Below are 25,351 nucleotides of genomic sequence, written 5' to 3'. Positions count from 1 at the left end.
CCCCACCCCCATCGCACCCCAACCCCTCCCACCCCACCCCCAGCCCCTACACCCCTCCCAGCCCTGTCCCACCCCACCCCAGCCGCTTCCAGCCCCCACCTCCCACTCCAACACTCTTCAAGCCCCCCTTCCCCCACACTCAAGTTCACTTTTTATTTTAATTTTTCTTCTCAATTCAATTCTTTTCATTTTTTTAATTAAAATTTAAATTTGAAATCTTTTTATTTTTTTGGGATTAAAATTTAAATTTAAATTTAAATTGAAAGTGAATATTGAAAAAAATTAGTGAATTTCGCTTGAAAAAAATTAAACTTTTTGTGAATTTGTTAAAAATATTCAAATTTAAAAATAAAAAATTTATTATGTTAGTATATATGAATTTATGTTTAAAAATTTAAATTAGTTGGAGAAGAATTTTAATTATTTGGAATGGATTTGATGTTTAATTTGTGCGTAAAAATTAAAACATGATTATGCAAATTTTTATACAATTTATAGTTTTTTCTTATCTAATTAAATTAATTTTAATATTTAATTTGTTATACAACATTTTAAAAATGACTTGAAATTTAATATAATATTTTTTTTATTTTTATTTTTTAAAAATATCGTGACAGACGTGTCAGCCGTGGTAGCTGACGTGGGATAGAGAGTATTATACTCACCAAAAAAGGATTTAAAATGTTGTTTTTTAGTGAGTTCAGGGGTTCAAATGACAAACATATAAGTAGAAATATCTAACTTATAAAATCGATATAGTACAGAGGCTAGAAAATTATTTTGCCTAAACTTAAATTTAAAAATATTAAATTATATATTTAATACATTAATTAAAGTTCACGTAGATTGATCTCAAAAAGCGAAATACATGCAATATACACGTGTACTCTTAACTAGTTTAATTAAAGATAGAAACAAACTACAGTTAAGACAGCCTAAACAGTACTGAAGCCAGCCAAATCTTGTTTGGTTTCGAGTTGTATAAAACTCTCTCAAATGGCGCGTGACAGTTATATTCCCTTTAAATAAATTAATTATTCTTTACGTCTCATTTTATGGGGCATCATTTCAGTATATCAAAATTTAAGAAGGAACAACGATTCTTGAAATATGTGATTTATAATAAGTCTTAGCTCGATATGTGTATGGTTGTAAATTATTTTGTAAAAGATTAATTCTTGAAAGGTGGTATTTTTTTTTAGGATATATTAAAAATGAGATAAGTGTGTCACGTAAAATGAGACGGAGGGTGTATTAAATCTTTCTTTGGAAGCAGAACTATTAAAAGTCTTTTGCTTCAATCTTTTGAATGATTAAAAAGTTAAAAGGAGGTGCTGTTATTCTTGCTATTGCTAAAGCCACCAACTGCTGTGCTATCAATTATTCTATCTTAATCTGTAAGTTTAATAATCTTTCACTCATTATTTCTTATATAAAGATGATTGATCTGTTAATTAATTATGTTTTTTATAGTATTTGAGTAAAAGGGGTTCTTGAATTTTATTAGTTTTGCTGAAATTCAGTGTTTTTTCTTTTTGATTGGTACTTTTGCATTTCTTGAATTTTCTAAGAAGTAGTGGCTTTTCCTAAAAAGGAAAAAAAAAAAAGGAAAGAGTAAAGCTTTCCCTATTTCATGTGTCTGAATTTGTTTTTTGTTTGGGATTTGTATGATTGCTAGACATGAAGATTACATTTTTGCTTGGCGGATAGAGTTACGTGGTATCTTTTGTTGCTGGTGGGAGGTGACAGGTATTTCGTGGATTTAGTCGAGGTGAACTTGAAGATTGTGTTTTTTGTTTGGTGGATAGAATTACGTGGTATCTATTGGTATCTATTGCTGGTGGGAGGCGGAAGGTGTGTTCCTTGGATTTAGTCGAGGTGGACTCGAAGATTGTGTTTTTTGCTTGTTGGATAGAGTTATTTGGTATCTGTTGCTGGTGAGAGGTGGTAGATATCACGTGGATTTAGTCGACGTGGACTTGAAGATTACCTCTTTTGGTTGGTGGATAGAGTTACTTGATATCTGTTGCTGGTGGGATGCCGGTGGGAGGTGACGGGTATCCTGTGGATTTAGTCGAGGTGCACGAAAGTTGGCCCAAACACTTTTGATCAACTGGTTTTATGAATGAAACCAGGTGTTATAATGGGGTACTTGTATGTTGTTTTCCCTGAGAATTAGTAGTTTTAGTTGAGCAGCTCTAGGGATTCTGTCGTTTTTCTTGTTTTTGTGGGGGGTTGTTGACGTCGCTGATAGACACAAAGATGCAAAGAGTAAGGGTATCATCACATCAAGCTCCAGTGCAAAAGCTGGGAGATTCACAAATGACGTTGTCGCCAAAGTTCAGGTTAGCTGCAAAGCAATCTGACATATTTGATCCATCATTTGAGTTAGAAATGTGGCGAAAAGGAGAACCACTAATTCCGGGACTGCCAGATGATGTTGCTCTCAATTGCCTCCTTAGGATACCCGTTGATAACCACATGAACTGCCGGGTTGTCTGTAAGCGATGGTATTCACTTTTTGGCACTAAAGATAGATTCTTTTGTCGAAGGAAAGAGCTTGGATTTCATGATCCTTGGGTTTTTGTATTTGCGTTCCATAAAAGTAGTGGGAAAATACAGTGGAAAGTTTTCGATCTAAAAAACTTTTCTTGGCATAGTATCCCTGCGATGCCGTGCAAGGAGAAAGTGTGCCCTCATGGATTCAGGTGTATCTGCTTTCCGCATGAGGGTGTTCTCTATGTTTGCGGTGGGGTAGCCTCTGATGTTGATTGCCCCCTTAATTTGGTGGTTAAATATGAAGTCCGGAGAAATCGTTGGACTGTTATGAAGAAGATGATCACAGCTAGGTCCTTTTTTGCCAGTGGAGTTATCGATGGGATGATTTACGTTGCTGGAGGGAACAGCACGCATCTTTTTGAGCTGGACTCCGCTGAAGTCTTGGATCCTAATAAAGGGATTTGGTGTCCTGTTGCAAATATGGGAACGAATATGGCCTCGTATGATTCTGCTGTTCTTAATGGAAAGCTTTTAGTAACAGAAGGCTGGTTTTGGCCATTTTACGTTGTGCCTAGGGGCCAAATTTATGACCCTCAAACGGATAATTGGGAGAACATGGCTTCTGGACTTCGAGAAGGTTGGACTGGTTCTAGCGTAGTGCTATATGGGCGATTGTTTGTAGTTTCGGAACACGAACGCACAAGACTTAAGGTTTATGATCCGGAAACTGATTCCTGGGACACTGTTGAAGGACTTCCACTGCCAGAGCAGATATGTAAACCTTTCTCTGTGGATTGCTGTGACAACCGGATTGTTGTCGTAGGTCGAAATCTTCATGTTGCTGTAGGACATATCAAGAGCCTGCCGCATCCATCTAGCAAACGCTGCGTATTCGCTGTTAACTGGCAAGTGGTAGATGCTCCTGAATCGCTCTCCGACTTCACTCCATCTAGTGCACAGGTTCTATTTGCTTAGTTTCCTAGTTTTCTTTGCAATTACACAGGATTGCCAAAACTGTCTGTGGAATACCTTGTGTTTTTGTATTTCCATCAAAGGTCAAGTACTTTCTTGTTGGTTTTCCTCAGTTTCTACTGTATTAATTAGCTCTAATATAGAAAAAAAAACCTTCACCATTTGGCTCTCTTGATTCTTATAATGTACTTCTTGATTAATGCTATTTGATATCTAGTATATTTATGTTTGCGAGGATGATATGATATTTAAAAAACAAGGTCATACAATCCCTAATATCTGATCTCATCTTCCACAACATATTTTCTCACATGGCCAATTTCATGTTGCACTTTCAATTCAGATATTGATATCGACATTAAGAGCCAAGGTCATGACGAAGCAATTGAAATGAACATATACAAGGAATATAATCTATTATACGGATATATTAAGTGGCAGAAATGTTTGCACAACTTTTATAAATTACAAAGAACACAAATTTCTGCATATCTGACTAATATATACACAATATTTCCTGTCAATATAAATGCAGAAACTGGAATCTAATCATTTGCCGAACACAAAAGTGATCACTGACGAACTGCATAAAGAGTTCATATTGTAGGCAACTTGTGATCTCTCTTGGAAACTATTGTCTTAATAATGTGGCAGCATTTTCTGAAAGTATCATCTATTTAGTGAACTCCAAAAATCATTCTGCACTCTCTGTGAACTAAATGAGATGCTCCCTCTTCGGTAATCGCATCTGCATGATAAATTTATATAATGAATATATATATGTTAAGTTAACATTGTCAAACTATATCAAAATATATGGCCAAACTTGGATTTTACAGTTTTCCATCCTCCAAGGTTCTGCTGCTGAGGAGTATATGTGAAACTCTCGATGGAATTAAGGCCTCTATCGAAGCTTGAATTGTTGGATGGAGATAATTCCTAAATTTGAGTTCGTGAAGGCAAGTAGCAACATCAGTAAGAGAAAAGGAAACAAAAAGGCACAAATTTAACAGGATAAAAAAATCTAGTGAAGCACTGAAACTTATGGTGTGCTTCATTTTTAGAAAACACCAACAAGTAGTGTATCACCACACTAAACTTTTGGGTTTGAGTCATTGATCGTGAAGCACCATGTTGGCAGTGGATAATCCCCTAGAAACTCTCCTGCTATCTTACATGTTTCATCACTCATTAGCCTAGTGTTTGGATTTAAGTTATTTTCTTGGTTGCTTAAGCAGCAAATAGTCAAACATTTGTCTGTTTAGAGCTTATATCCAGCCTAGAACAATAGGTTAACTGGCAGTTACAGAATCAAGTGCCATGGGCAGGATGAATTCCAGTTAAGACCGGATCAGATAATGTATATGCTGCGTAAGATCTTTAAGGACATCACAGTAATGGATCGTAACAAAATTGAGATGATGGAAAACTCGGATGGTTTATTTACAGGTACTCTGTTGGTTGGACTAATCACCTTACGTTAGAGGACATATTCTGATATCAGGCTTAAGAGGTTAATGATTCAGGATTATATTAGCTCACAGGCAAACATCATGTATTAGCCATTGATCTGTATGACAACTATCTAAGTCATGCTGCAATTGACCTATCGATAAACAGATTACATGACACTTGATTCTGCATAGATATTTCACATGCATATGAAATGTCGGCACTACTACAATTTCACACATTCTATGTTGTCCCCAAGGAATGAGCAAAGCACCGACTGACCTTTCTTGATGATTCAGGCCCCTTTATCACCAAGCTATCACAATAAAGCAGCACCTAAACAGTAAATAATTCTAGGTGAAAATGGTAAATATCTTAACGAGAAAATATTCAATTTTTTAGGATAAAAACTGACCCAGTAAGAACCTTGCAACAAGTACTGTAGTGGTGGAAGATTAGTACCTTGTTCAATAACGTGACATTAGATGCATCAGAAGCCATGACCTGTACTCCAAGACAATGTCTGGAATTTACACAAAAGCGGCAGAAAATAGTTTTGAAAACACAGCCATCTTCTTCGCACCAAATCCCCTGAACAGATGAATTATCACTGGCTCTTTCATAGATGCGTTGATCAATAGACGAAAAGTTAGCTATGAGAATAGGTATACTATGTCTGCTCGGATCAGGGGTCTCTGGTTGACCCTTCCAAAGAGATTTTAAGTGAGTTTTTGTTGACGATGTTCGTGAGCACATAACAAATGAATTATTCTCAGGACGCCCCAGTGGATTTTTGCAAAGTGAGCAAAATATCTGAAGTCGTTCATGCATAGCAAGTTTAGACTGCACAACTGATGTCTCACAGTTATTCAGGACTGGTAACATAGGAAATTTGGACTTCTTCAGTTCCTTGTCTAACTGAATAAATCTGGAACCAGAATCAATCATCTGGTTTGCATCCTTAACCTTCCTTGATGCACATGTAGAACTATCATGCATAGGAGTCTTGGCCACCTGAGTATCAAATTCTTCTGCATGGAGATGAGCTATGGATGATAAATCCAAGCGTTTCATCCTTTTCCCCACGTGAGAATTGACGCTCGAGTTAGTTGACGATTCAACATCCAATGATATCATGTTTGGTTTTGTATAAGCATCTTTCTGAGGAGTAATCATCAAATAGGGAGATTTACAACCAAACTCAGTATTTTGTTGAGTTGTAGGATGATTTGCCAAGTGGTCTGAAAGGTCACTGGATGCTTGAATAATGGTGGAGGAAGAATATTCATCCTTGGAGAAGGATTGAGGACTAGAAATGTGAATAATATCATCAGTAGCAGGAGTTTCATTTACAATGGTTAATTGAGGGTCAGCAGCGTGTGTAACTGTCAGTGGATCTCCAGACAACCTGCAAACCAGAAATTCAGTTCCCAAATAAAATAACAATGCAAAAGTAAACGCCCAGCGAGCTCAAGATGCAGATTTTTTGTATTGAATCAAAGAAATGAGGGTCGCAGACATAACAAATTAAAGATTCATGTTTTACCTAGATGAAAATTCTGAATCACATTCCAAATCAATGTGACCTCTGTGACCATGAGAATCCTCGTCATCACTTAACATCAAACGAGGGGCATCATTTCTCATTTTAGTGGAGGATGTATTATACATGGTATCAATACATGAAGATTGACATAGAAGACGGGCTTTTTGACCAATCAATGCACCATTTTCTTCTTCCTTAAGCCCTTTCACATCAGAAGTGCTCAACTTCTGATTTTTCTGCCTGGTTCTTATACTCTTAGTAACAAAAGCATTTTCTTCAACATCAATAACAGAACTTTGTAAGGAACTGGCTGCATTGCCAACCCGCTCCTGTTTAAAGTTAAAAAAAATAAATTAAACTAATAAATTAAAAGAGAATATTGGGAAAACCTCAACAAAGACAATGCTGATAAAGAGAATAATAGCTGCCATGATAATTAAAGGTTGTCAATGAGTACTTTGACATCTTTGAAAAAGGATTTCAGTTCTTCCATTGACTTGTCAAAGCTGCTGAAGTGTCTTATTGAGTTCCGCAACCACTTTGAAATATAAGCTCTATTCCTTGCCTCACAGAAACGCTCATCTACATGCAAGAAGATGAAATATATTGGATGTAGAGATAATTGATATAAGCAAGGACAACAAATGATTGTATAATAAGTAGAAATCCCTATAATTGAAAATCAAATCTTTATCCCTGTATAATGAATTCTCTTGAACCTGTACTTCTCAACTTGCACCAGCTAAATAAGATATTTCTCTCTTTTTTTTAAGAGTACCAAAGTAAAAGAAGCTCTGAATATTTAGATCCTTATTCCACCTAAAATGTTTGGTCCAAGTGTTTGGTTGCACTACAACAATCTATCTACACACTTGCACACCAAGGACTCCTTGCTCATCTGTCTAGCTCTCACAAAGCAAGTATCCCCTCAATCTTGAAGAAGATGAAGATGGTTGGCTTCTAACAGTGGACAAACCTTTAGACCCTACCTTAGTTTCAAGTTTCAGAACAGAGGTTACCTTCTTGGTAAGCTAACGCACAACAACCAGTACACAGTTCAATAAGTTCATTGCTGTTAGCAAGACCAGCCAATTCTTTGTGGGATTCTCGTGATGGTCATGGGAATGCAATCATCCACATGCTATGGTTCAATGCTGGTAGTCTAGGCTAATATATCCAATATAAGGAGCGAGGAGATATTGGTGGTAATGGTTAACCTAACGCGAATTGGGCCAAGTTCTCATCAAAGAGAGATTCACTGCACTGATTGGAGGAAATTTAATCTCTTAATTTTTTTTTTTAAAAAAGATCAATTTCTAGGTGGAACACATAGGCCTAGTTTGCTATATAGGGCAATTTTGAGCTTATGCATTTGAACTAGTTACTTGAAGAGTTGAAGTTCGGAAAGTCATTATGATTTGCAATAGCCAAAGGTATGACGCATGTCACTTCTAACTCAATGTTCTATGAGAGGATCAAGAACATCAAAATTAGTGTCACTAGGTCAGAAAGTAGATTCCTAATCTGTCTCCACTAAATTTTGTTAGTTCAAAAAATTAATTGGTGAATATGTGCACTAAAGAACTCAAGGACCAAATTGCAATTAAATTTTTTTGTCAAATTCGGGGCACATGATCTATATGCTCCACAAAGAAAGACTTACACTTGGGTCCCAAGAGACGTAGATATTAGGAGATGTAGATGCATAAAGGTTGCAGAGGTTAAGGGGGCTATTCGCAAGATGAAGAGAGGAAAAGCGACCGACCCAAACAAGATCCCGGTTAATTTTTGGAAGAAAGCAGGCGAGGCAAGAAGTATGGAGTGGTTGATTGGGTTGTTTAGTGTCATAGTTAAGATAGCTAAAATTTCAAAGGAATGGAGGTGGAATTCCATTCTACAAGAATAAGATCCAGAACTACAATAACTATAGAGGTATCAATAAGGAACCCTACAGTTTTCTTCTCTTCTAGTAACCGACACTCCAATATAAGGAGCTCTATTTATGAGCATACTCACCAACTTAGCAAGGAAAAAATCTATGTTCTTTTTCTCTTTTACGCAATCAAAGAAGGAGTAATATAAGTACCTAAAAAGATCACAGCTCCATAGTCAAATCGATGGCGAATGCAACGACCTACAAAGCAAAAAAGCAATTACATCACAACCAATATATTTAACATTACTAATCATACAACAAAGATAAACTTTGATGGGAAATCTTTAATAACTAAGATACATATGACTACTGACGGCTGGAAATGGATGCAAGGGAATAGGCATTATTGAACGCAATTTCTCTGAAGTTCAGGTGATAACTAAGTGAAATCTCTCTTGTAAAAACTCTAGAATATGATGCTCCAAACTTGTCAACGTTCATTCACTTTATTTTGATCCATACTTGTGTATCCCATATGTAGTGTTCTAACATTTTACAAATACACTGCACACGTTAGTTGCTGCTTGAAGCTATATGCATGACTTTATATGAGATCACTCTTGACTTAAATGAGGAACTCAAGTAAGTTGTCTTTCCATTGCAAAAAATATAATTTGTCTCTCAACACAGGGATGTTTAGAAAGTTACCAGAGGCATTGCGTACCTGTAGCTTGGTTAAGAGCTCTAAAGGCTTGATTACAATACCACTCACTCCCACTCAGAAGATTTTTGGATGACTTATAAGTATTGTTGAACTTCTTCTTAAGATCAACTTTAACATCATTTCTGATGGACAATGAGCTCCATATTAGTCACTGAAACATAAATGAATCAATAGAAATTCACATGAAGAAAGATTTCTTACATGTTTGGAAAGGGAATGCCCACGACTATCTGATTTCAGTTAAGAAAATATTCAGTTAAGAAAATAATCACAACGATCAGAAACTATAGACCTATAAGTCCATGCAAATATATTTGCAATATGAAAATGAATTGCCACCTATAAACTATGGAACTATTAGTTGATGCAAATATACTTGCTATATAAAAACGAATTGCCACCTACAAAGTTTCACATAAGAATATCAGGATTTGCTTCCTCAATTTCTGCCACCCTTTATCAGATTCCAGGAAGACAAATAGTAACATAATTCAAAGAAAGAAAAAAGGATACAACTACACGAGCCTTCTCGTCAGAAAAGTCTATGCCTTCAGAAACCTGCATAAACCACTTGCATACTCAGATATCCAATCTTTTCAAGCTTTAATATTCTAACAGAAAAAAGTAAGTGGTCAAAGTTTCATACTCTTTGCTTTCCAATAGATAGATTTTGAAACTAATTAACTATGCATGACACAAAGTGCATAATAGCTTATTCATAAATAAAAAAAGCAACTAATAATAACATCCTGACTTGATTCTGCTGCAAAAGCACTCTATTATCACAGACAAGGGACTCTTTGGTGAAGTATCTAGACAAGTCAAGTTGACATGAATCATAAAGTCCTTTTTACTGCATTTCTACGAAGTATTCTTTCCAAAGCTACATGTTTATAATACCAGATTAAATTAGAAAAACACAGCTCTAATAACGCAAACCATAAGATTGTAAGTTGAACATTGTAATTAGGCAATTACAAATTGCAACAACTTGGCACATAGAAGAGCAGGATTGGTTGTGATCATTTCAATGTTGCCAACTGCCATGTGGGCAGTTGGACCGGACAGTGTGGTAGGACTGAACTTCCACAAGACAGTCATTTGTTATGATTCAAATACTAGAAAAATCATACAACCTGAAAGGTGGAATTAACCCTGAGGTACCTTTCCTCGACAAACAGCAAGAAAAGCAGCTCCCTTTTTCTTGTTTTCATCTGAAACTTCATGTGGAGTACTGTCATTAAGAGCTGACCCTTTTGCCTTTTTCTTTCTTCCCATCACTGGTTTCTTCCGTTGGTTAATAGAACTGTAGTAACCATTCAAAACTGATTCAAATTCTTCTTGACCCCCTCTTGGCTCTAAACGAAAACAAAGCCATAAAAAGAAAGAATTAATTGCACCAATAAAGATCAACAATTGACAAGCATGATCAATTTTCAATGCATCAAACGGAAAAGCATGCAATGAATAGTCTGGATAATCTTTAAGTTTTTGCTGCCTATTTATGGGCAAACATCTTATTAATGTTCAAAGAATGGACATAATGTTTCTTACCAACGAAAATGGGCTTTCGAGCATTAAGTTGGTTCCATTGACCTGTTTCTTTCCACCGACTTCTTAGTTTCTCCATCAACTTATAGCTAGGAAAAAATACTAAACAACCGCCTGGAACAATATTGCATATTTCCTCTAAAGATGTGCCAAGTGCATCCTTCACAAAGAATGTTGCAACGTTAGACAAGGAGGGAAGTACATATGGATAAATGAAAACTTAGCATAAATATTGCATAATACCTGGAAAGCATATGAATCAGCTGTTTTGAAACTTGCATTCAACGGATAATTTCTAGGTCCTCTCGAGATTACAGCAGCCCATAACTGCAATTCATGGACTGGCGTTGAGTTCATCTGTAAATTAAAATCTGACAGATCCCAAAACAATGACAAATGTTAAAATACCTGTGATTCAACGTCTATAACATGTGGAGCTTCCAGAGAAGTACCAAAAGTAACACCAAGTTCAGAGGAAAATGAGTCCATTGGTGATAGAGTCCTGTAATAAAAGAAGTAATGATGCACAACAGCAAAGAAGAAGCTGGAACTTCAACAGCAGATTTTCGAAATTGTCATTCGGAGGTATCACAAGTACAAGGGCGGCAGAAGGAAAAAATAAGGAAGTCCAAGGATAAATCATAAACAAGCAAACAAAGACAATGTTACATATTCATTAAACTGAACCATACACCATTGACTTGAAAGTTTTGCTCAACAAGTTATTACATTTGCTTCAAATTGGATCCAAGGGAAAAGGGATTAACTAAACTCTTTCAATACACCACCAAAAATTAATGCTTGAACGAAGTAGCCATGGACTGTATTTTATTGCACATACCCTGAAGTTAGAATCACTGATAGACAAGAATCAGCAATTTCTCTGAACACAACAGCTGGATTTAAGCACCAGAGACTAAAAGTTTGTGTCCAGCTACCAACAGCAGTTCCTGCACATTCATAGAGAAATAGTAGCATAAACAAATCAACTATCAAGAAATGAATTAGATTCTCTAGCCCAAGGACGAGAACATTATGACTATATTTGGTAGAATTTTATCAGTGTTCTTCGCCATGTCACAAGCAAACAAAAACATCCTTTTCTCTTCCCCTTTCTAATTTATTTTTTTGCATGGTGGATGAGGCTTGAGGTGCTTCAAATTCTATATGCACGTCTAAAACATAAGTTTATCTGATTTTTCTTATTGTGTTCCAAGGATGGAGTTAAAGGGCTTCACCTCCTTAACTGAACAGAGCCAGAACAAAACAGAACAGAAACACCAAGTATCTCTACTTGTTTTAGTGATCAAGAAAGTTTTCAATAAACCCTCAAATCCTTTATGACCTGCAAAGCATTTGGAACACCGAGTCCTTTTGAAGAAAGAACACTTTAACGCACTTATTACAAAAACCTACAATTGCAGGCAAAGCATTTCTTGTTACAATTCATAACGAATATCTGTAGCCGACATTGATTAATTTTGTCACAAAATATGTTAAATGATAGATGCAACTTAGTCTAATAAGATCAAATGGCGACCTTGTATACCTGAAGACAAGAACAATAACCAGTATCTTCCTTACAAATACAGTACTTACCAGGAAGCTTCTTGACATAGTGTTGTAAAGCTAGCTGATAATTACACACATGAAGCCCATCTCCCGAGAAGAAGTAATTAAGTGAGGAGAATAGTCCTGAATAATACTCATAATTGTCAATAGATATATAAAGTTCCTTTAAAAGATAAGTGTGGCATTTAGAATTAGAACTAAGGTGCAGTACCTTCTAATACAGATGCTGCCATGCCACTCAAATAATCTGTCCCTGGCTCAGCTTCAGAAGCAGCTCTGATAGCCTTCAGGGAAAGAAAAGATGATAAGAGATTAGGGTGAGAGAGCAAGAGCAATGATTAGGATAATTATACATGTCCAAGTATACCACTCAAAATGGACCTTGGGCCTAACTCAATATTAAAATCAACCTGTGGATGATTTCCAAGACCATATAAGGAGGCCACAACCCATTTTCTCAACCAATGTGGGACATAACACCCCGCACGCTCAGGACTAGTCAGTTGGAGCATGGATAATATAACACAAGGACTAAGCATTGAGAATCATAGCAATAGGGATAGATGGGTCTTAGCTCTGTTACAACGTGAAGAACTACATCTTGACCCTGACTCAACCTCAAAGCTAGTTCGGTGGGGGGGGTGGGGGGGTTGCTCAAGATCAAATAAGGTCACAACCCACTCCCTCAACCACAACATAGGATTTTAACAACCAGTCATTCACAGTCAAATTAAAATTAAACAGAACAACATCAGCAAGAATTTACCTTGGAGGCACATTCCTGTAAAATGGGAAAGCACTGCTTTGTCACATTGGCTTCTTGCAGCTCTTTCAAGGCCTTGTCACCAGTCCAACTACAAATTTAGTTGAAGCAAATGAGATATATAAACGTATATATGTAGTGCTCAAAGTACTATACACACACAACATGCATAGGAAGATCAGGAAAACTAGTTACAAGTAGAAGCATTGTTGCCTGGACTAGTGTTTGAGCGCGTTAACACCTTGAGTTAGAGACTTAAAGTTAAAAAATTATTTGAATAGCTTTCATCTTGTTTGAGAATCGAATTAGATCTAATTTGTAGTTGAGCTGTATTAGTTTTAGTACTTCTCTTCCACATATACAAATATGGTTGAAGATGAACTTGAAGGCTTTACACCATATACAATTCTGATTTATGATTCAGCTTCAGCAGCTCTATGTTTAAGTACGCCAAAACCTAAGAGCTTTTGTATACACTGAACAATTAGGATATTTGGTGTACCCATGCCAAACACTTAAAACAATGTCCTATAACATGACATAACCAAAGTAAGGAAAGAGATGAAAATCTAGCAATGCCTTCTAACTCACCATGAGGAGTAGTGTTGGAAGTCATGCCTTTCTAAAGTATTTTTCTTCCTAGCAATCCAACTCCTTATGTCCTGCAAAACCATGAATACACAAACTGGTGGAAAAGCTCTATAAGTTGTCAACAGAACTTCAAATTTCCAGTAATTACCTGTGTCATATCCGCCAAAGGTTGGTAAGTCATTGCATCAGACCGTATGAGTTGCTCCAGTTCCATTTGCAACTCTTCCAGAAAACAAGAAGTGATAAGAGATGAACTCAAATAGAAGATGCACGATGTTCTTTCAATTAGGCCCAAAGAAAAGATTAATAAAAGGCATGAAGAAAAGCTAGTCTGTGCTTACGAAGCAAAATATCCTCCTCAACATCAACACTACCAGCATCACGACAAATGTCTTCTATATTGCTGCAGATAGCACACCAACCAAAACAATATATAAAGAAAGTCAAAACAATGATATATGTAGATAGACTTCATTTTAATTTACGATACATGCATTTTTCAATACTTGTCATGAAGCATTCTCTCTTTTTTCTGACGCTGAATTTTTTTTAGGCATAATGTCTCGAAATAATTCTCTTATTTCACTTCCGGTTGATAAAAATAATCAATAAGTAAAGGTTTTAACATTTTTCTTCGTCGTTTTGAACTGAAGAGAATTATAACCTGAAGTACTTCTTCAGGTGTTTCCCAATACCTGAAGTTTATTTTCAAAAGAAGAAACATTGTGCAACTTTGGAAATTTGATCAAACTGAATATAATTGATAAGAAAACAGGTCTATCAACTTGGATTAAAAGGAGTATTAGTTGTAGTAGATGTACAAAATAACTATTCCCTAGACCTAAAGATGAATTAATATAGTTTTCCATTTCAGAGCAGGCAAAATTCCATGGCCATACACAAGGGTTTATATCTATACATACTGGGCTTCATCAAGAATAATGATGGCTCCTGTTATATTTACTTCCATTGCTCTTCTAACAACTGGATTGATGATATAACTGTATGGACAGAACACTAACTCCGCATCATCAACCATGGAACGTGCTGCAAAGTATGAACAACCTGAAAATTGAATAATAACTTGTTGATAAGTTCACTGCTTGCATAAAATGTAACGGGAAAACTTTATAGAGACTGTTACCTTTAACGATTTGTCCAACTTTAACAAGATCTTCAATATCATGAGCCTCGTGGCACCCTCCTTTCTGAATGGATGGATGACCTTTGACTTTATGAACATTTCTGTTCAGAAAATAAGTGATTAGCATCTCAATTTTCAATCTAAAGAATAGATGATATAAACAGTTGAAAGTTGAACTAACTTGAATTCTGAGCATCCAGCCTCCCGATCCTTTAATAACAACTTGCTGCAATTTCAGCCATAACATTATAAAATTGAACAAAAGAAAATAGGAAAGTATATTTTGTAAGAACATATGAAAAATCACCATTTCTCATCAATGTTGTCTTCACCTCGTACATTCACATTTGTACAGTAGTGTTTTCGTGAAGCCTGAAAGAAGATGAACAACAAACAAACAAGTAAACTCACAAGCTGAAAGAAACACACAGCAACAACAGCTAAGCCCCAATACCTATTTCTCTAACATCATGTCATATCTTTAGCTAATTTTGTATTGATTCTAAGGATTTGAAGGTCTTTCAAGACAACTTCCTTCCTCATTATTCTAGGTCTAACACTTCCACTCACCATAGCTTCGCACCAATGAACTAGGGTATTTGTAGGTCGACGCAGGAAAAGACTGAACCATCCAAAGCGACCTTCTAGCCGAATATGATCTCTCCAACACTCATTTTCTGGAGATGTTGCAGTTTAAAGGCCAAATATTTACTACCATCTAACATCAGGAAGCAAGAAGATCCAAAATCTACAATGATGAACTAGCTAGTTTGCCCAAAAATGTTTAGTTCTCAGGATTCCCTCTCTTGTAGGAGATAACTGATTCAACATTTAGCAAGTAGAAAGGCATTTTCAACAAAATAGAGAGGTAGCTCTAAATCATAATATTTTGTAAACTACATCATATATGATATACCACATTGTTTGTTGTGAAATTATAGATAGAAAATGGAAGATAAAATGCTCAATTGTAATGAGACAATTTGACGATGCTCAACAATGACATGATTGATATTATTAGACTGTTTCAGATTGTGCAATCCTCAATCTCTTAGCACATAAGGCTACTTTTTGGAATTGAGTTACATTCAAGGATCATTTTCTTATAATGGTATTAGAGATGGACCTACCCCTATAATGTTGGGTACCATATTATGTTATCCACAACTCAAATGCATGAAAAAGGGCACCCTATGTAGAGGATTATGGTGTGAGAATGACCTGATAGAGCTCAAACCCATGATCTATTTCATCGAGATGATAAAGTTGCAATCACAATTAACAACTTTGTATATTACAATTTCGAAGGAATCATCAAGTACTTGTGCTTAAAACATTGCAAATAGAAGTCTAACTCCATCAGATTCATTATACAATATATGATGGCCATGGGCAATTATTTTATGACCAGGATATCAGTATGCGGCCAACCTTTAGGACCGACCGCAACCTTTGAACTCGGGGAAGATGTACCTGCCACACTACCCGGGGCTTGAACATGTGACCTACGTTATAAGTCCCTCAACTTTTGCCCTTTGAACTAAATCTTGGTGGCTAAATGATAGCCATGGGCATTTAGGTGTAGTGTAAGTTTGATTACATGAAAACGCATCACCACACATACCCAATGAAATCCCACAAGCGGCGTCTAGGGAGAGTAGTGTACGCAAACCGTACTCTTACCTCGTAAAGATAGAGAGTTTGTTTTTAATAGATCCCCGGCTTAAAGAAAGCATTTCCAAACAGTTTGAAAAACGGAATACAAAAATAAGAACAAGAACAACAACGAAACGATGTAAAATGGAGTGCACTTCACAATAACAAAATAATGTGATAACCGAAGCGCAAAAGCCACACAGGTGATTACATGAAGACAAAGATTGGAAAAGAATATAATAACTTATTGAAAGGAAACATGCAACCTACCAGTATAGCCATTTGCACCCGATAATTTGTCTTACTGTATTCTCGAACCACTTGAGAAAGTTGTGAATGTGTCCTCCTAAGAGTCATAATGATCCAAGCACACAAAATTATGATAGGCCACATGATCAACATATGAAATTATAATGTGGGTAATGCCAAGGACATTAAAACATATGCTAGTAGCATGGATAGGTGTGGGAAAAGTCAAGTAACACACTGCAGTACACAAATTGAAGAATGGATATTTATACCTAGCTGTTTTTTGTGCAAGAAAAACATCAAGTATGTGGTTTGAATGTTCATATCCTCCTTGGAGATGCAATGCTTTGTGAAGCTTTTTGAAACACCTACTCGCTGCTAGTGTGTGTGACAGATACTTTACATTTGAAAAAAGAGAAAAGAGGTAACATGATTTTTAATACACAAATTCCATTAATTCATCTGCCTAGAGTTTGCTGCTTCTTAAGAAGGTTTTAAATTCTCACGCTAATGCGTTGGTTTACAGCTTAGGATCTCTCTAGGCCTCTAAGGATTCAATTTTATAAAGGATCCGGTAATATTGATCTATAAAACTTTTCAAAAATATGGATCTTACGAGGCATAGAAGATGGTAGGCACAGCTTGTTTCTTTCTCATCCCATCACTTGCAGCAGGTGGTGCTGTATTCGGGTTCCCTGAAAATACAGAAAATGAATCATCGAGTAATTGATACCCTGCAAGTCTGCAACAGCTTAAATTCAGAAGCAGCCCATGGCCTTTGATATATAAACCTTCACAGAGGCGACAAATAATTTATTCAGAACCCCGTAAACTGAAAAAGGTTCTAGTTCATAACCCATAAACGAAAATTTTAGCTTGATACATAATCAGCTCCTTAAACTTATCGGAACATTCTATTTAAACATTTGAACTAATCCATATTTCAATTGAACACCTCAACTCCTAATAAAGTGTTCCAATTAGACACCTGCGGTTAAGATTTTGAAAAAAGTTTTGTGTGTTTAGGTAGTTAAGTTACAACAACAACAACACACCCAGTTTATTCCCATGAAGTGGGGTCTGGGGAGGGTGTTTAGGTAGTTAAGTTAACCATATAAAATATGTTCTTTACTTTAATTATATGTACTTGCCTCATTTTATAATCCCAAGACTTTTAGTACTTGAGTTTAGTGCGTATAGTTAAAGGAGATGACATATTTAATGCATTTAATTTAATTATCCAATTTGGATGGAAAGTGTCTAATTGGAAACAGTTTATTAATAGTCAAGGTGTTCAACTGAAATAGGGTCCAATCTGAGCATCTAAATGGAATGTCTGGCCATATATAAGCCTAAAATTTCACATTTTAATTGTCGATCATCATACAAGTCAGTAAACAACGTAAAAATGGAATTTTTTGGCTCTGCCACTGCACCTTAAACTCCTACATTTCAATTAATGATCAATCATACACCTCAACAAACATGGTAACGAAAAAATTAACTACCTGAAGGCTGTGTTTCAGGAATAAATCCAAAACCATGACCAATAGGATCTTCAAGGCTTGAATTTTATTCAGTTATTTGAGTGAAAAAGATGAAAACCTTTTGGAGTTTTTCAAATTCCGAAAAACCACAAAATTCAACTTACGGACAAACATATTTTCCTGGATTTCAACTCCAGGAAAAAGTAACAAAATTGCACGGCCAAACGCCAGCTAAAAATTTTGGCTCCACCTCTACACTTTCAAGTTCTACATTTCAATTATTGATCAATCATACAGCTCAACAAACCTCGAAACGAAAAATGAACTATTTTTCCATTATTGATGTTTTTCAATTATTCCGGAATCATATGGCCAAACGTGCTTTCTAGAGTTCAACTCCGGAAAAAAAAGGTAAACATCCTACATTTCAATTAACGATCAATCGTACAACTCAACAAACATCGAAACGAAAAAATGAACTACATTTACATTATTAATGTTTTTCAATTATAAACGTGTTTTTCAACTTTGGAAAAACAAGGTAAACATCGTAAATTTCAATTAATGATCAATCACACAACTCAACAAACATCGAAACGAAAAATGAACTACATTTCCATTATTGATGTTTTTCAATTATAAACGTGTTTTCTAAAGTTCAACTCCGGAGAAAAAGGTAAACATCATACATTTCAATTAATGATCAATCATACAACTCAACAAACATCGAAACGAAAAATGAACTTCATTTCCATTAGTCATGTTTTTCAATTATTCCGGAATTTTATGGTCGAACGTGTTTTCTAGAGTTCAGCTCCGGAAAAAAAAAGGTAAACATCATACATTTCAATTAATAATCACTAATACAATTCAACAAACATTGAAACGAAAAATGAACTACACTTCCAATATTGATGTTTTTCAATTATAAACGTGTTTTCTAGAGTTCAACACCGGAAAAATGGTAAATAGCATACATTTCAATTAATGATCAATCACACAACTCAACAAACATCGAAATAAAAAATGAACCACAGTTCCATTATTAATGTTTTCAATTATAAACGTGTTTTCTAGAGTTCAACACCGGAAAAAATGGTAAACACCATACATTTCAATTAATGATCAATCACACAACTCAGCAAACATCGTAACGAAAAATGAACTACCTGAAGGCTGCGTTTCAGGAATAAATCCACCACCATGACCAATAGGATCATTTAGAGCTTGAGGATCAGGTTTCGAATGAACAAAATTCGAATAAATATTCTTCGACTTGAAATTCTGTTGCCAAGCTAGAGCCGAACAAAGAAGAGACAATGATTTTCCGGTACCGGTAGGCGATTCAAGCAGCGCGTGTGATTTACCTTCTCGTTGAGCTTTATCAAGTGTTGCAATGACTCGATTCATGAATGATAATTGTGTACCGTAAGGCTGGTAAGGAAAATCTACCGGAATGCCGCCGATATGAACTGTTTGTTTTGACGGTTTAGGGTTTTGCGACGGCGGTGGTGGCGGCGGCGGTCGTTTTGAATTCTTCATTGTTGGTGGTGGAATTGCGATTTTGCGGTGGCGGAATTCTTTTTTGTGTATTTTGTGAGTGTTTTTGTGGCTTTGGCGGGAATTATTTTTTCATTTTCATTATATTTGGCGGTGACTTCCCGATTACGCTTCCATTTTCATTTTCAAAATCAACTCGTCCAACCCGATCTAATTTGTTAAAATTTGGGTTGGTTATTGATAAGTCTTTATCAACTTAATTTATTTTAATTCAATTTATTTTGACCTATTAAAAATTAAATTGTTATGTAAACCAAATTGTTTTTAAGAAATCTTGATAAAATATTTCTAAAATATTTTGTACTAAAAAATTATAAAAGAACAAGTAAAGTAATTAAAATTTAGTAAAAATTGGGAGAGGTGGGGTATGAACTGTTTTGACCCAACTCATTCGACCCAAATAAATTTGGGTCGGGTAAGGTCTTGACCCAACCCGTTCAATTGCCCCCCTACTTGGAAAAGCTATTTTGTTTCATTTTACAAGTTATTTAATAGTACTTGTTCAATTTGAAAAATCAATGGATAATTGATCATTTTATGTCCATTTTATCCTTTTGTTATTAAATACAAATTCATTATCAAACACATTTTTTAAAGCATTAAATCTACTATATCTAAAAGGTAATATGGTAAATTATACCTATTAAGACCGTAATTTTAACTCAAAAAATGTATCTCAAGTTAATAGTGGACAAATAAAGATGAACGAAAGAAGTATACTTTGTAAGTTCAATTTATGTGGCATTTTTAGATTTTGAGATTCAAATAAAACCGTAATTTCTCATATATTGATTTAAATATTTTGAATTATCAATTCAAATATGTAAATTTTGTTTTAAAAAAAAAACTCAAAAGGTTTCATGTCTGAATTCACAATTTGAACTGTGCTACACAAATTGGGACAGAAGGAATAACATTTAACCACTTTTTTACATGAAAAATAAAAGTGGTCTAAATAGTTTCTAACTAAAAAGTGATCTAAAGAATTGACAAGTGAAACCCAAAATGTGTTATTTTGTCTTATAGGTGAGAGTTCACACAACTTAGTTTGGTATCAAAATAGTGAGAAATATCAATGTTACTATAATGGTTTGGAGATGAACTGGTGGTTTGCTTCTATGGACTTTGGACAATTTTCGCCTCGTAAGTTAACTTATAGAGTTGAGGTAGGTCGAGTGTCATATTTTCACAGGTCATCTCAGTTTGGTCTCCCAATCCACTGTCCAGTTGGGCGTGAGCATGAAGGGGTGTTGGAGTTGGTTAGAATACCAGATTAATTGGTTGGAAATGGACAAGTGGTTTTCTTATATAGACTTGGAGAATTCTCCCTTGTGATGAAATCAAGATGAAAGGACAAAGAAGATCATATTATTCTTAATAGCCATTCAAAAGTTTCAATGATGATACAGTGATAACTGATACCATTCATGTGCTTCAAAGTAGTAATAGTACACAAATAAAGTGTTAAGGAGAATATAAACATCATAGATTAAGGGAGTACAAATCATGGCAGAAAGGTAAAAGAAATGATGAATTATTCAACAAACATGACTGCAGAAAAAGGAAATGGCTGGCTGGTTTTGAATCTTATCGATCGTTACTAGCTCCCTTTGTTGTCATGAGCTGCGTAATAGGTTTGGAAGGCTGATAGAACAAGACCAGCGACTTGCAAAGCGATGACAAAAAGTGCCGCAATGAATGCCAAAATAGTCCAGGGGCTAGCAAAATGAGTGTTCTTCAACTCAGCACACCATGCTTTTCGTCTGCTGCTGCACTGTTTCTCAATTTTGTCTTTCACGTCAACAAAGGCATGTGGATTAGGCACCAAATTTAGAGCTATCTCCTTGAAGAGGTTCTCTACTTCTTCATCAGTTCCAAAAAAGTTAAGAAGTATATCTTTTGATCTCAACTCCTTCACATCTTCAGCATTATCAATAAGTGAACGCATGAAGCAAATATAAGATGTAATTGCAAAGTCATCTGGCGTATCAGGACATGCTTCATACGCGATCAAGTTTAAAAACTCCGCCTTGGTAGAATCATCTATGGTTATACGTGGAAGTGTTAAATGAGCTGTACAATGAAATGAAGCGAACTTAATTTCTGAAAGACGACGACTCTTTCCAGGCATGAAACAGATTCCTGCTCTCCGCAGCTCCATGGCTGAACGATAAGGGCACCACTCACCCCTTAGATAGCACCCACCTTCAGAGAAAGCATTCGGATCTATGAGATGTATTTTTAATAGCTCGAGGAGATGAGCAGGAAGCCGATTTTTCATGCTTTCTTGTTTTGTAAAGGAAGGCTCTTCTTCTCCACAGATCTTCCCAAGAAAGCTCATAACTTTTTGAGTATCCCCAAAGAAATCAAGAATGAAATCGTTGATACCTTCAATGAATCCGGTAGGTTGAGGAGGTTTTGTATGTGCACTTGAGATGAACTTTTTTATCATCCCCAGTCCTTCATTATTCTTGAACTTACAGCTCATTAGCACCTGCAAGACTTCCAATGGTAACTGATTCTCCAGTAAGAAAAGATCACGGCGAATGAAAGCTATATCATGGCTCTTCATTTTGAGCTCCTTAGAATTGCCGGTGACAATACAGTGAAAGTATTGGAGGATGAAGCATCCGTCCAGAAGCATCATCTGTGCAAACTCCTCGTGGCTGTATTCTTTGATCAGTTCATCATCATAACACTCCCTGACACTAGGCATAATGTTCTTGACCTTTTTGTAAAGCACATCGATGGACACTGAAGTTGTCGGAAGCCATTTGAAGACCCCTTCAGGTCTTTCTTTGGTACTATCTTGATCGGCAAACTGAAGTGCTTGTAGCTCCTTGTGCTTCTCCATAAGCTGAAGTTCTGGTTTGCCATGGTGAAATGGTCCGATAGAAACCACAAGGGGCTCATAGAACCTCACGTTTGATTCAATCTCGCGAAACTTTTTAGTGACCTTTTGAATTTTTGGCTTCTGCAATGAGCCAATGTCCCCTCTTCTCTTCTCCAATGATTGCATCCACTGTCTCTCATTTTCTCCGATTTCCTGAAAATTCCAGATTGAGTCTTGATGAGTTATGATTCTGCATTCATCAACAAAAATTTCATCGCCAATGCTCGTACCTTCTTCTCTGGTAACCATTGTTCCTTTAGAAGATTGTGTGTCCATCTTTTGAGAAACTTCCTCAAATTAAGGATCCAAATCTAATCTTGATAGTGAGTTATTTGCAAACCAGATACACGTTTTGGCTCTCGATAAGAAAACAAAATACAAAAGGATTAGACAGAAAGAAATAGCATCTTATTCTTTACCTACCTACTAAGAAAGAGTAGACATAGTAAAAGGAGAAAAAGGGAAAGCATTCACAGTAAGCTTCCAACTTTTACTTTAATTCCTTAACTCTAAGAAATTTGTTTGAAGATTCCCCATGTCTAATAAATTAACTTCTTATGTAGGAGTGTTCACACAACTTAGTTTGAATAATGTATTGGTGTCCCGCCAGCCTACACGCATCTCGACTAGTTCCATGTGGTAACTCTTACCTTCCCCCAGCACATATTTCGAGTAATTCTGTTCACCGAAGCTTGGACAGATGACTTGGCTGGAAAGAGAAGAAGATGCTGGCTGCTTTTGGATCCTATTGTCACTAGTTGTCCTATTTTTGGACTGCATAATAGGTTTGGATACCTGATAGATAGAACTGTATCAATCAATTGCAAAACCAATGACAAAGTTTGCTGCAATAAATGCCAAAGTAGACCAAGGGGTAGAAAAATGAGAATACATCCACCCAGTAATCCAGATTTTGACTTTGTTGTTGTAATGATTCTCAATTTTGTTTCTCACATCAACAAAGGCATGTGGATCGGGCACCAAATCTCTTGCTGTCTCATTGAATAGATCGGCCACTTCTTGATCGCTTCCAAGAAAGTTAAGAAGTATACCTTTCGATCTCAGCTCCTTCACATCTTCAGCGTGATCAATAAGTGAATCCATGAAGCTAACATAAGATGTAACTCCAACTTGGTTGAATAGTCTATGGTTATAGGAGGAAGTGTTAAGAGAGCTGAGCAATGAAATGAAGTGAACTTAACCTTTGAAGACGATGACTCTTTCCAGGCCTGAGACGGATTCCTGCTTTCCGCAGCTCCATGGTTGAACGGTACGAGCGCTACTCACCCCTTAGATAGCATCCACCTTTTGAGAAAGCCTTCGGGTCTATGAGATGTGTTATTAATAGCTTGAGGAGAACACATCTTTCTTAATAGCATCCGCCAATGAATCCATGACTTTGACGAGGAATTGCATGTGAACCCGATTTGAACTGTTTAAGCATCTTTATTCCTTCATCTTTTGCAAACTCATTATATCTCATTAATACCAGCAGGACTTCAAGTAGTAACTGATTTTCAAGTAAGGAAAATCACTTATGTCAGTAGCTCCTTGTACTTCTCCATGGTGAAATTGGCCGATAGCAACCACAGAGGGATCATAGCAGGTAATGTTCGATTCAATATCATCGATGCATTTTAGGAACCATCTGTATCTTTTGGCTTCTGTGACAAGCCAATGACAAGGTACACTTTGCTTATATTAGCAGAACTTAGCCACTGTCTTCTCATTTCCACTGATTTGAGTTTGAATCTTGATGGATTATAATGCTGCATTCATCTTAATTATCAGCAACATTTTCATTACCGATGCTCCCACCTTCTTCTCTGGTAACCATTATTCCTTTAGCAGATTGTTTGTCCATCTAATCTTGATAGTAATTGAAACACTGGATTGTTATTTTAATATCTTCTTTTACTTCAGGACAGGTGATTTCTCTTATTGCAAACTCAGGTATTTGCACGCCGGATATAGTTTTTGGCTCTCGGTACTAAAAAATAAAATAGAATAGAATTGGAAACTGTTCAAGATTATTTTCTTTTACCTGCTCGAGCCTCACTGTTACCTATCAACAAAACATTTCAAGTGCTAGACTCTAGATCTCAGAACCACAGGATATCTGTTTCATCGTTACATACGGGCTTTTGACTGGCCACATTCACACTATGCACACAATAACTATTATGGATGAGATCAATTAGAAATAGGCATATAAGAATCACTTTGGAAAGTCAATATCATTAGATTGTTCAACAGAGATCGACTTGACAAGACTAGTAGAAAAGGCGCTATATTCTGTACTTTTTCTAAACATCATACAAGTAACATTATCTATTTGAGTTGTCCAGGGTACTCGCCAATAGTTTTGAGCATTGGTTCTGCTTCTGTACATGCTACAGAAAATAATTACCTCACTCATTTAGTAGTAAAGTGCAAGTCCATATTAATAGTCTTTGGGAAGGACGATACATAAATAACATGAAAACGATAGGTATCATATAGACTATAGAATCAAGTCTTGTATAGTCCGATAGCTGCAATTTTGTAATTTTTGTTCTGTACTTTGAATAAAAAAGAAAGTGATGATGCTCGTAGTGTAAGAAATGAAGAAACTCGTGTTGCATTTAGTGATCCTTGTCCTTGAAGATCCTAAGAAGTTACGTAGTCTGAAGTATCGATCAGTTAACTTTCACTTAAACACCGGATTCAAAGAGCCATCCAGAATCCTAATCTCCTTTATATTAAAAATGTTCAAAATCTGCTTTGATATCAAATTTAGTTGTGTAAACTACACATCCAAGAACTTAAACAATTAG

At 36.0% G+C, this 25,351-nt stretch overlaps 3 protein-coding genes and 1 pseudogene across 4 annotated transcripts; 1 reads left to right on the top strand and 3 right to left on the bottom strand.

The window, feature by feature from the left end:
* The first annotated feature begins 972 nt into the window (after positions 1-972).
* LOC107843892 (F-box/kelch-repeat protein At1g30090) lies at positions 973-3,708 on the top strand. Its single transcript, XM_016688305.2, has 2 exons — positions 973-1,397; positions 1,679-3,708. Exon 2 carries the CDS (start codon positions 2,263-2,265, stop codon positions 3,472-3,474), a length of 1,212 nt encoding a protein of 403 aa, XP_016543791.1. The 5' UTR covers positions 973-1,397; positions 1,679-2,262; the 3' UTR covers positions 3,475-3,708.
* A 154-nt stretch (positions 3,709-3,862) lies between these two features.
* LOC107843890 (Fanconi anemia group J protein homolog) lies at positions 3,863-19,826 on the bottom strand. Of its 2 annotated transcripts, none has more exons than XM_016688302.2 (28): positions 19,252-19,826; positions 17,212-17,290; positions 16,617-16,692; positions 14,998-15,062; positions 14,872-14,916; positions 14,691-14,791; positions 14,470-14,611; positions 13,888-13,949; positions 13,695-13,768; positions 13,547-13,617; positions 12,959-13,046; positions 12,404-12,476; positions 12,220-12,315; positions 11,462-11,570; positions 11,029-11,122; positions 10,864-10,947; positions 10,624-10,780; positions 10,234-10,427; positions 9,583-9,627; positions 9,271-9,299; positions 9,070-9,191; positions 8,556-8,603; positions 6,927-7,051; positions 6,470-6,798; positions 5,386-6,331; positions 5,206-5,259; positions 4,297-4,410; positions 3,863-4,219 (listed from the first exon to the last, which is right to left on the bottom strand). In XM_016688302.2, the coding sequence occupies exons 1-28, from the start codon at positions 19,622-19,624 to the stop codon at positions 4,187-4,189; spliced, it is 3,828 nt and encodes a 1,275-aa protein (XP_016543788.1). In that variant the 5' UTR covers positions 19,625-19,826; the 3' UTR covers positions 3,863-4,186. The 2 variants fall into 2 exon arrangements, with proteins under 2 accessions (XP_016543788.1, XP_016543789.1); XM_016688303.2 differs by having other exon boundaries at positions 4,309-4,410.
* A 1,179-nt stretch (positions 19,827-21,005) lies between these two features.
* Positions 21,006-22,953, bottom strand: LOC107845167 (UPF0481 protein At3g47200-like). The gene has a single exon (XM_016689419.2). The coding sequence runs from the start codon at positions 22,809-22,811 to the stop codon at positions 21,243-21,245; it is 1,569 nt and encodes a 522-aa protein (XP_016544905.2). The 5' UTR covers positions 22,812-22,953; the 3' UTR covers positions 21,006-21,242.
* A 345-nt stretch (positions 22,954-23,298) lies between these two features.
* LOC124887904 lies at positions 23,299-24,265 on the bottom strand (annotated as a pseudogene).
* Positions 24,266-25,351: the final 1,086 nt, after the last annotated feature.

The sequence above is a fragment of the Capsicum annuum genome, chromosome 10, assembly GCF_002878395.1.
Source record: "Capsicum annuum cultivar UCD-10X-F1 chromosome 10, UCD10Xv1.1, whole genome shotgun sequence".
Taxonomy (NCBI): domain Eukaryota; kingdom Viridiplantae; phylum Streptophyta; class Magnoliopsida; order Solanales; family Solanaceae; genus Capsicum; species Capsicum annuum.
Note: the sequence above shows the minus strand (reverse complement) of the source record. Positions and strands in the feature narration are given on the sequence as shown.

What these genes read in the sequence shown, in the direction of transcription:
- LOC107843890 (XM_016688302.2), bottom strand. Translation starts at nt 19,624, where the DNA reads ATGAAGAATTCAAAACGACCGCCGCCGCCACCACCGCCGTCGCAAAAC. An exon ending in TACAGGAATGTGCCTCCAAG is followed by an intron (nt 12,477 to 12,958) that starts GTAAATTCTTGC and finishes CTTTCCCTGAAG; the next exon opens with GCTATCAGAGCTGCTTCTGA. An exon ending in GGCCTGAATCATCAAGAAAG is followed by an intron (nt 4,411 to 5,205) that starts GTCAGTCGGTGC and finishes ACTCAAATTTAG; the next exon opens with GAATTATCTCCATCCAACAA.
- LOC107845167 (XM_016689419.2), bottom strand. Translation starts at nt 22,811, where the DNA reads ATGGACACACAATCTTCTAAAGGAACAATGGTTACCAGAGAAGAAGGT.
- LOC107843892 (XM_016688305.2), top strand. Translation starts at nt 2,263, where the DNA reads ATGCAAAGAGTAAGGGTATCATCACATCAAGCTCCAGTGCAAAAGCTG.